The sequence below is a fragment of the Protopterus annectens genome, chromosome 13.part0, assembly GCF_019279795.1.
Source record: "Protopterus annectens isolate FY-2018-M chromosome 13.part0, PAN1.0, whole genome shotgun sequence".
Taxonomy (NCBI): Eukaryota; Metazoa; Chordata; order Ceratodontiformes; family Protopteridae; genus Protopterus; species Protopterus annectens.
In genome coordinates this window covers 1284976568-1284988586 of record NC_056747.1, presented here as the reverse complement: position 1 = coordinate 1284988586, position 12019 = coordinate 1284976568, and the positions used below count along the sequence as shown (strand labels likewise).

The 12019-nt window shown below is 44.6% G+C and overlaps 1 protein-coding gene across 1 annotated transcript in view; it reads right to left on the bottom strand.

Annotated features, from left to right (window-relative positions):
- Window positions 1–12019, bottom strand: part of PNPO (pyridoxamine 5'-phosphate oxidase) — a 321841-nt gene that overhangs the window by 92252 nt on the left and 217570 nt on the right. The window contains exon 5 of the mRNA XM_044054973.1: window positions 7995–8065. Coding sequence (XP_043910908.1) covers window positions 7995–8065 — 71 coding nt within the window. The remainder of the gene's footprint in view (window positions 1–7994; window positions 8066–12019) is intronic.

Genomic DNA, 12019 nt, shown 5'->3' with positions numbered 1-12019 from the left:
AGATGCGGTGCTGGGCATTACTTGCGACTACAGGTGCGGTCCTGGGCATTACTCATGTCTACAGATGCAGTCCTTAGACCGCTCCTTTTTGGCATTTACTTCTCTGAAGTCAAGGGCAATGTCAGGGGCCTCTGGCTGACTGAATTTGCAGATGACTACAAATTAGGAGCAGTCATAGAATTCCCCACTGACACAAATGTCCTCCAGGAAGGGCTGACACTGACAAGTAACGTGTGTCAGATCCATGGACTAAAACTAAATGGCAGGAAATGCATAACAGTATCCTTCAGGAAGTTATTCACCCATGGTAACTGGCATACTGACAACACAGCCCTAAGAGTCGATCCAGTAGTCAGCCCTAAGAGTCGATCCAGTAGTCAGGGACTTACGGACACAAGGAGACAGTAATTTAACATTTGACCATCACGTGTCTACAGTATTGAGGAAATTATTCTATGTTGTGCAACCTATAAACAAAGGTATGGCCTCTACGTCCAAGAAAATCAATGTTCCATTGTATTCAGGCCTATCATTGAGTACAATGCCCTCTTTGGTACGTACCTAACCAGGCAAATCCAGCAATTGGAACATATAAAGAGGTTTCTTACTAAGAGAATACAGTGCGTAAATAACATGTTCTATGGAGACTGCCTCAAAGCCCTATATCTGTATTCAGTCTCCTACAGATTGTTGATGGGAGAGCTATGCCTGGTATACAAGGCACTGTCAGTCCCCACTCTGATGGACCTCTTGTATATCCACAAAACAAACAGCACCAGAATTACCCAGTCTAAAGACTGAAGCCTTGCCTGTGATATAAGTAGGACCTGCTGGAGAGACAGGTATGTATTCCAGAGACTACCCCATCTATGGAACAAGTACTGCATCCATGTGAAGCAGAGTTCCTCCTTAACCCAATTCAAGTGCAACTTGGACAATTGGATGGGGAACAGGAAATTCATCCTTTGTTTGACACTTATGTCTCCAATGGACACAGGCAACCTGCAAATGGTTAATCTCCCAGGCCCCTGCTTGTAAATGTTTCATCTACCAGCCCCCTTACTTATCGAGTACCAGAACTTGTTAGAGATTTGGAATGCATGGTTAGGCTTAAAAAGACTTTTGTGGTTGTTAGCCCAGTAAACACCTATGAACCATTGGCAGTACAAAACTGTCCAATAATTTCAGGTAGATTTTTATAAATGAAAGAAGTTTGACGGTGATCCTCCATGATTCCATGTGAAGTTTAATAAAGGATTTCCTAACTGTACTTTCATCTTACTAACCAGTGCCTCTTGGATGCTAAACACAGTAAATAAGAAACCTTTTAACAAGACTGTTTACACAAGTATACCTAAAAAACATAATGATTTGCAATCCTCTACTTTATTACCAAAAAGCCATGTACTAAATGTATTTCTGGCAGATGCAGAATGAAAAAAAAAAACACAGAAGATGTACTGCCCCAGATCTAACCTACAATGAAAGAAGAGGAGTCCAGCACAGAAGTAAGAAAAGGACAAAGGAAACTGAAGTCAGGGAAAGCAGCAGGTTCAGATGATGTCACAACAGATAGAATTTTGTTGAGTGACTTAATAAAGAAATGGTTCTTGAGGATGGCATAGAGAAAGGTATATCCTAGACAACTGAAGAATAAGCATACTAATGTCAGTGTAGAAGACCAGGGGGGACATTCACAATGGGGGCAGTACAGAGGTATCAAAATCCTGCTACACAGCATGAAAGTGCTAGAGAGGGTGAGTGACTCAAGCATTTTGCTAATTCATGAAAGAAAGGTGGGTCATGAGCAGTTTGGAATCAGATGAGGATGCCGCACAATCTAGCCAATATCTGCAGTGAGACAGATAGTGAAGAAGTTGCTGCAAATGAGGACAACTGGCCATTCCAAAACTTGGAGAAAGCATACGACAAAGTAAAACAAAATCTGTGATGGTCTGAAGTCTCCGAAGTACTGGTAGAAATAGTAGAGGTTATGTAAAAGAACCCAGTGACACAAGTATAGTGTTCAAACTGACATGGGGGTCCCTGTTGGAGGTTGGGGTACATCAGGGACCAGCTCTCAGCTCACTGCTAATGGAGTACATTTGCAAACAGGTCAGAGGGGAGAGATGAACAAAGTTGCTATATGCAGATGATATAACATTACAAGCAGACAGAACAGGAATTTCAGCAACTGACAGGGGGGCTGTAATGCAAAACCAAAGGAAAACAAGACCAGTGTAAACAGCACAATTGTTATGACAGCAACTGAAACTGGAAGAAGATGAAAATGGATACACAAGGGAAAAGTTAACAGTTTCTATCATCAGGGAGGGGTGGTTACAAGGAGAAGTCTGACTGAGGAGGTCAAAGACAGAATAACAGGTGCTATAGCCAAATGACACAGCGTGTCAGGGGTAGTGTGTGACAGAAAAATGCCAAAGAAGCAGAAAAACAAAATGTACAAGACAGCAGTGTGACCTGTTTCTGCATGGCACAGAAACTCGAACAGTAATGGCACAGCAGATGACGAAGCTGTAGGTGATGGAGATGAAGTGCCCGAATCTGCCAGCAGGATGCGCACTATGCAACGGATGAATAAATGAGAACATTAGGGTACATCTGCCAGCAGGATGCACACTATGCAACGGATGAATAAATGAGAACATTAGAGTACATCTGCCAGCAGGATGCACACTATGCAACGGATGAATAAATGAGAACATTAGGGTACATCTGCCAGCAGGATACGTACTATGCAACGGATGAATAAATGAGAACATTAGGGTACATCTGCCAGCAGGATGCGTACTATGCAACAGATGAATAAATGAGAACATTAGGGTACATCTGCCAGCAGGATGCACACTATGCAACGGATGAATAAATGAGAACATTAGGGTACATCTGCCAGCAGGATGCGTACTATGCAACAGATGAATAAATGAGAAAATACAGTTTTGTACCTACCATAAATGTAGATGTTCGAGTGCTAATAACAGAAACTGCTGATATTTAAGCATATGAAACTGACAATTTAATGCCCTCATGGCTAGGGTGGCCGAGGTATATACCTTTTTTCCCCACCTTTCTAAGGATCTTGATTCTCTTTCGGAAGGTAGTGGATTCTTAGCAGTAGAGGCCTTCATTCCCTTGGGGCCTTGAGAAATGGTTTCAGGGTCAGCATTATGGCTTTTGTAAAGAAATTGGTGAGAGTTAGGAACTCTGTAGTACCTATCAGGCTTGACTGGGGCAGGAGGCAGGGAATCCGGATTAAGGCAAGCCTCCGAATAAACATCATCAAGTATGTCTAAGACAGGAGGTATCGCCAGAGGTCTGTGTTGAGGTAACAAAAGAAATTCCCTAAGTCTTTTCTTGGAATCAGAAAAGTCTTGGCCTTCCCAATGAAAGTGTTCCCTCAAGGTGTGAGGGTTTCCCCAAAAGAAAAATCCTCAGGAGGAGATACAGAAGGAATGGACTGCTCTGCATCAGAATCTTCAAAAGGGGAGTAAGAGTGTTCCTCTACATCAGAATGTTCTGAAAAAATGGAGCCCTGATCAGAAGAGGGAGAATCTTCCTCCACTCTGGGTCTCTTGTCTGGAGGGGGTTGGGAACCCCTGATAAGAGTAATTAAATCCTCAGCCATTTTAAGCATCTGCTTTTTAGGCATGGGGCCTGGAGATGGGCCCTGTGCAACAGGCCTCTGGGGATGCCTGGCTGATTTGGACTTAGTAAAGGCCTTAATGGAAAAGGAAGATGAGGGTCTAAAGACACCATGGGTGGAAGTGGACCTGTCCACATTAGGAGGCTCAACGCTCACAGTGGCTTCGGTGGTTGTAGTCTGGGTATGGGCCGAGGTACCTGCGGTCTCGGTTACAGAAGACACCGCCAAAGAAGTGTCGTCGGTAGTCAGGGACTGCATAGGTGTCTCGCTGAGAACCGGACCACGTGTAGCCGGTTTTGGCGTGGTGTTGGTGGGGACCGCGGACCTCGCGTGCCGGTCTTTGTCCTTGCGTTTTTTGGACAAAACGGTAGTCGGAGTCTCTGATGACATTTTATAATCAAAGGCTTTATCAAAAAAGTGTTGGGCGAACTCCGCCCGACGCTTAATAGTGCGTTTATTGAAAGTAGCGCAAAAGCGACAGCCAGAGACGTCGTGGTCTGGGCCTAAACAAGGTATGCAGAGGGAATGGAAATCCTTATGCAGTATTTGCTTCCCACAAGAAATACAACTGTTAACTTTTTCTGACATCGGTCTGAGGCAAGAAAAGTTTCCCCAACGGGGTACTTAGCTTTAAAGAAGACTTCGGTTTCCAATTTTTCGTAAATTCAGGAGCTGTCCGACTGGCACTTGCGAACTGCTTCTGCTTCGGGCACCGTGCGGCAAAAAAGACTGAAGAAAATGGCATCGGCTGTGTCTTATATACTCCTGCCTCACTGATGTCAGGAAAGAAAGCGACAACAACCGACGCCAGACCTAGACTTTGGAATTCGGCCGACTGAGGACCCGCCTGACGGCAGAGAACCCATCTGTGATTACTGCAGCTGTATGCACGATGAACATCATTAGGGTACATCTGCCAGCAGGATGCACACTATGCAACGGATGAATAAATGAGAACATTAGGGTACATCTGCTAGCAGGATGCACACTATGCAACGGATGAATAAATGAGAACATTAGGGTACAGGTCAAGGATAACAGACTGCAATAGTATGGTCACATGTGCTGGAAAGCAGAAGATGATCTGGTGAAAAAGTTATGGGAGAAACAGGAAGGAGGCAAAAGGAAATGAGGGTGCCCAGCCAAGATATGGATAGACTGACAGGCATGACTGTCAAAGAAAATGGAAGATGTAGAACTCTTTCAAGAAGGTAACTCTTCTCAAAAGGGGAATGAGGGTTGTGCTCCAGTTATACAGAGATAAGGCTCCTCAGACTCTCTGGGCAAATGTACACCAGAGAGCTGGAAATGAGACTTTTAGAACAGAGACTCTTATTCAGAAGGAACAATGTGGACACCATCATGGCTGTAGAACACTGGACGATCAACAGTTTGTTCCTACAGAGACACTGGTAGGGAGTTGGGGGCTCACCACTAATGCCTCTGTACTTTTTGTAGACCTGGAGAAGACATATGACCCCATACCATGAAATATTTTTATAGGAGATGTTACAACAATGCATGGTTCTGGGGCCTTTACTGTGTGCCATTCAGTCCATGTACATGTTGACTGGGAGTATCCAGTCTCAGTGACAACTTAAATATGCTCATGGTGGACTTTGGTCCCTACCAAAAAGTGTCTGGTCTCCCCTCCATGTTTTTTTAAGTTTTGTTGGCATACTGTCAAGGTAGAATCAATGTTTGGGGAGTATAAGATTTGCAGAAACTGGGACTGCATCTTTACTTTTTGATGTTGTCTTAATATTAACTGAATGCGATACCCAGGCAAGCAACAGGGCAGTTTGGCTAGCTAGGATGAAAATCAGCACCTCTAAATCAGAGGTCATGGCTTCCTCCTACAAAAGTGTGCAGAGAGCTCGGCACATACGGGAGAATCAGCTACACTAGGAGGACTGGAAGTATCTGTGGGTCCAGCTCAAGAATTAGACATACAGGATATTAGATAACTGACCACCTGGTGGATGCAGCAATGTTATAATACAAAGACTGTGGATAACAAGACATATGTCATAGGATGAAGGTCACTGTTTACTGGTCAATACAAGTCTACATTCTCACCTACAGTGACCACACCTTTAGGCCATTACAGAAAATGGGCTTTCACTGAAATGGACAACCTGATAAACTGAAATATAAACAAAGAAATGAATAAGATGAAGTCATGAATATAACCATCAATAATAAGGTTCTTTCTCAGGGTCTCTGGATTCACTCTGCATGGCTGAGTGGAAAGATCGGCAATCTGAAAAAATCTTACATAGCAAGTTCTTTGCTCTTAGTAGGGGAGATGTGAGCTGAGGTGAGTTGCTTACCTGGTGAGGATGCCCTACAAGCGCCTTCCATGGGAGAATTACATGGCAAGGTCCACAGGAAGGAAGACCCATATCAAACCCAAGGCATGCTGGACACATCATGTGTCTCACTTTGCCAAATTACACACAATGAGCTGGAATCACTGCTTGGGATAGAGAAGTATGACCAGTCTTCTCCAGGCTGTTATTCACCATGACCCTCATGAAGGCAAGAGGTTTAAAAAAAAGTACTGATAGATAACGTGTGTGTTATGCAGGAAAATACACATTTTTTGATAAAATAAGTAACTGGCTGTGATGAGCTGTTCCCACTCTGTATGTATGGCAGTTTTTACAAAGGTTCCAGCCCTTAGATCCCCCTAGACAGGACCGGCACAGTCTATAGAAGGCAATGTTAAGACATATTGGTAGGAAGGCTCAGATGCCTTGAAATTTTCTATCAATTCTTAAGATTCCCATGTGAATAAATATTTGCATGTATATAATGTTTACAATGATCAGCTACAATGTTTTCTGCTTTAACTTTTCACTCTATTTAGTAGCAGAGGGCAAATGAAGATTATTTTAGCAATAAAAATACAGAAGCATTTACTGTCAATTTAGAGATATAAAGATGGCTAAAAAGGATATCTAAGTTAAGTGAAATGAGGGAGAGTGGGAATGAGGGTAGGTGAAATTAGGACACACTGCACTTTCCTAGTGAAAATAACGGACTGAGAAAAAGCATTTATCATGCCCACTGGATTATTCTGCTGTCCTTCCAAATGAAAATTGTTGAGAGTGATTTCTTTTCCAGTGTGTTCTCTGTGAGTGTTATGGAATATTAGCTTTTAAAGAACCAGCTGCCGACTGCAGACCATTCAAATCAGATGTAACAATTCAGTGAAGGCAATATCCTTCGCTTTTTAATTCAATTCTGTTTATTTACTAATTGGGTAATCCCATGACACATAAGCCTTTATTTGGTAGTAACCTGTGAGTACTGTCTTGTTAAATGACTTCCTCAGTGTTACACGTGAGGCAGAGACAGAGTCTAAAACTCAGGACTGCAGGCTGCAGCTTGTTTGCAGCACCGAGTCCTGATCCCCTGCAATAAACAACTTAATGCACATGAAAGTACCCAGTCTAAATAATAGCAATTGGTGTATGTGTTTTGGGGGACCACATGTTGTGCAATGGAGATGAACGGGAATAGCTATCAGAAAGGCAGGTTTCTGACAGGCACTATATAGTAAGGATAAATAATATGGAAAGACGAATGACACTACAGAGGAAAATTTGATAGCCTGACAGAAGTGAACAACAAGGATATTACAGTGACTCTCAATGCAAGTGATACTTTCCTCTGTTGTTATACGTGTGCTGCAGAGAGAGATAACAGTATTCTCTCACAACCGCACTAGCATGAGACTGCTACTCCCCTATGGTGCTACTGACCGAGACACTGACATTCTCTCAAGATACTGCTGAGTGGGACCCTGATATTCTCCCAAGATACTGCTGGAGTGAGACCCTGATATTCTCCCAAGATAATGCACGAGTGCAACCCTCATATCCTCATAAGATACTGCAGAAGTGAGACCATGATATCCTCTCAGGTTACTGCAGAAGTAAGATCATATTAGTCTCCCCTGACACTGAGAGACCCCTTGTCAGATTCATATGGTGCAGTAAATGTAATTGTAATTCTCCCTTACCGTGAGATGATTTTTTTTTTTACCTGCAAATTTTACAACCGTTGGAATGTTACTGAGCTGCAAAAGCCTGTGGTTGAAGATTTCAAAAATGACTGAATCAACTATCTCTGCTATCACTGTCAAATTACAGAACGGTCAGCTCAAACTTACCCAACTAAGAGGCTTTAACAAACAAGCAGTACTTTCCCTGTGAGAAATCCATGGTCCATTATACTAACATATGCATGACAGCCATTTTCTGAATTGATGTGGCCCTGCTGATAAGTGTTGTTGTACTTATTGATAGTGATCGCATCTTACCAGTAATCTGGTTTGGGTACATCTGTATCCTTGTACTTTTCTTCAAATTCTGCATTTTTCTTCCTTAGATACTAAAAGAAAAGAAATAAGTATATTTAAAGCAGTTTTGTTTATCTTATCATTTTATTGGTATTGCATTTCAGATATAGCCAAGTAAAGTGTCTGTCCCCTCCAATATGCAAGGAATGGACACATTTAAAATTATACAAGTAGCAGCTCTACAGAGTAATACTTGTCTCTGCAGCATGTAGACGTTTTCACTGGTGAATGAAAATGGATAAGTGAAAGCATAGCAATTACATCAAATAAAAAAATGAAAGCATAGCAATTACATCAAATAAAAAAAGAGTCTATTTCCCTCTAAACAAGTCTTTACTGCATACAGTCTATTAACATTTTCTAAGTCAGACTTTTCCATTTCCATACCCGTCTCTGTGGCACAGCGGTTTTACTGGTGACTGCAACACAGCGGACCTGGGTTTGAGTACTGCCTCAGGCAGAAGACAAGTCAGCCAGGTAGGGACAGGACTAAGAAGTCAAGCAAAGCATTTCCATTCTGAGGAAGTATGTCAGTGGAACACTCTCTCTCTCTCTGCAGGAGAACCTTTTGGGGAAAGACTAGCAATGCACCCTCATGAACAAGGAGTTCGGGGTACAAACCCTCCTGCCATGCATACTCCTGCCAGACACTGTAACATACTGTCAAGCATTGTGAGTACAAAGATGTGTACACTTGAAAGCACCATGGTGCTGCCAGACATTGCACCCTGCTGACTGACAGGAACAGCAGACGCGAGAACCAAAGAGGAACAAATCAAGGACAGGAACATATGGCTGAGAGGGCACAGAATGGCATTATTAAATACTGCTCGGCTCTTAGCACAAAGTGATAAAGCAATGAATATGATCCAAAAAGCATAGGTTCAAGCAATGTCCTGGGCACTGGGCAAACCTGACAAGGAGGAGAAATGAATGGCTGTCAGCTCACTTATCTCTTAAAAGGGACAGGTGGTCTGGTTGGCTGCTTTGCCAGATGCAAGTACAAGCTTGCAAGTGATGAAGCTGGTGCCATTAACCATAAACAAGGGCTTGGCTTACTAATTTGGTGACAATAGTCCTCATTAGCTTTGAGTGGGGGTCAACCACACATGGGGAGGGAGTAGTAGGCCCCAGCAGTTAACCATCACTCACATTAGCCACTAGCAATAGGATTAAGGCTGAAAATAGAAATGCCCTTATTAATCATATTGTCAGATGTTGGCAGGGACACAAATACCACCATGGCTGTGTGGATGATTGGATGATGACCCATTCTTGTCAGCTCATACCTCTGTGCCAGGGATCCCTGACCAGTGGGGGAACAAGTGGGCTCAAGGTCAACAGAAGTACTGATGGATGGCAGGAATACAGGGAAAAAAAACTCCTGGGGTGGGTAAAAACTCTCTCTAGTTACCAGGAAATTCTTCATAGAATAGACAGCCTGTAAAAGCAAAGGCACATTAGACTACATAGAAATTACTCTGCCACAATGGATTTATTACTGCAATAGTTTATCATGGTGGTACAGTCATCCATAAAGGATTCACATTTAAATTACACTTTTACATTTTTTTTCCAGTTATTAAACTTAAATTCACAGAAGAAAGTCACCAAGCCAATTAACTGTATCTGCATACTGTTTAATTACGGTCTTGTAGGTTTGCTTAATGAGGTTATGACCCAATGGTCAAAGCCATTCAGCTGGTATTTGGCCTTATAGGTTGTTACTAGGCTTCCAGTCCAAGGGACAACGGAGGAGCTAGTCCAAGTTCCCAGTTAACCCAAAATACTCTCTGGTTAAGTGACATGTCCCAAGGTCATACAGTAGGCAAATGAAGGCTGAGGGAAATCAAACCCTTTACCACAGGAACTACAGCTCTGAGCCTTAAACCTATGTACCAAATGCCAGAGAAAAAGCCATATTAACAGGGGAACCCAGACTTTAACAATGGACCTCTTGACCTGCAGTCAAACACTCTACCACTAAAGTTATATCCTCATTTCTCGATGAGGATGCAACATGTAGGGAGAGACTGCACACCAGCGACGTGCAGGGAGAGACTGCACAACAGCAATGTGCAAGGAGAGAGTGCACAACAGCGACGTGCAGGGAGAGACTGCACACCAGCGATGTGTAGGGAGAGACTGCACACCAGTGATGTGCAGGGAGAGACTGCACACCAGGGACGTGCAGGGAGAGACTGCACAACAGCAATGTGCAAGGAGAGAGTGCACAACAGCGACGTGCAGGGAGAGACTGCACACCAGTGATGTGTAGGGAGAGACTGCACACCAGTGATGTGTAGGGAGAGACTGCACACCAGTGATGTGCAGGGAGAGACTGCACACCAGCGACGTGCAGGGAGAGACTGCACACCAGCAACGTGCAGGGAGAGACTGCACACCAGCGACGTGCAGGGAGAGACTGCACACCAGCGACATGCAGGGAGAGACTGCACACCAGCGAAGTGCAGGGAGAGACTGCATAATACTGATGTGCTGAGAGAGACTGCAAAACACTCATGTGCACAGGGAGACTACAAAACACTGACGTGCAGGGGAAGACTGCAAAACACTGACATGCAGAGGGAGACTGCAAAACACTGACATGCAGAGGAAGACCAAACAACAGTAATGTGCAGGGACAGACTGCACACCAGTATTGTGCAGGCAGACAATGCACACCAGCGATGTGCAGGGAGAGACTGCACATCAGCAACATGTGGGAAGGCACCGCACTTCAGTGACATGTGGGGAGGGACCACACACCAGCAACATGCCAGGAGGGACTGGACACCAGCGCTGTGTAGGTAGGGACTGGACACCAGCGACATGCTGGGAGGGACTGGACACCAGCAATGTGCCGGGAGGGACTGGACACCAGCGATGTGCTGGGAGGGACTGGACACTAGCGATGTGCCGGGAGGGACTGGACACCAGCGATGTGCCGGGAGGGACTGGACACCAGCAATGTGCCGGGAGGGACTGGACACCAGCAATGTGCCGGGAGGGACTGGACACCAGTGATGTGCCGGGAGGGACTGGACACCAGCGATGTGCCAGGAGGGACTGGACACCAGCAACATGCCGGGAGGGACTGGACACCAGCGATGTGTAGGTAGGGACTGGACACCAGCAATGTGCCGGGAGGGACTGGACACCAGCGATGTGCCAGGAGGGACTGGACACTAGCGATGTGCCGGGAGGGACTGGACACTAGCGATGTGCCGGGAGGGACTGGACACCAGCGATGTGCAGGTACAGTGCACCAACGGTTTGCAGTAATATTCCTCCTCTTCTCTTTTCACACAACAGTCTGCAGATCTTGTCATTTGCTCTTTTAACAATTAGATAAACCGTATAATTAGATTTCTACAAAGTCTGATGCACTGGGTTTACTAGCCACTAGGAAGAGCTGGTTATAGAAAATTGCTACAGATAAACACAACACTCATCTATTGTTCTATGAAGTATTATTGGTAGTTACTCCAGTGGTGTGGTGGGATAAAGCTCTGACTATGGACTAAGTGACTGGACTAGGTGACCAGAGTTTGACAAGCAGCTTAACTGCCTGATGAAGTATCAGGGAGACTAGATATACCTATCTAGGAAGGGAGGAATGGGGCTTGATGTCAGACTGTGAGCCCTGTTGGAGATCGGGACTTGGGAGTGCTGACATCAAGTTGGAGCATGAAGGACACTGGGAAGACATGTCTGTTCTGCAGCTGTGGGTAGGATGTGCATTCAGTACAGTCTCTTATCTTCCAGCCTATAAAAAACTGTCAGCACACTGAGAGGGCAGGGAGTTGGCCCACTGGGGAAAAATCCCTCATCAACAAGATGATGGCTCATCTGCAGTGCAGGTCTCCACTGGTTACCTTGCAAGCAATCTAGCCTATAGAGCTTGCCTGGACAGAGGGGACCCTTCTTAGGACATGAACCCTCCTGGAAGTAGGTTCTCCTGGCAAAAGGAACACTGGGTCCAC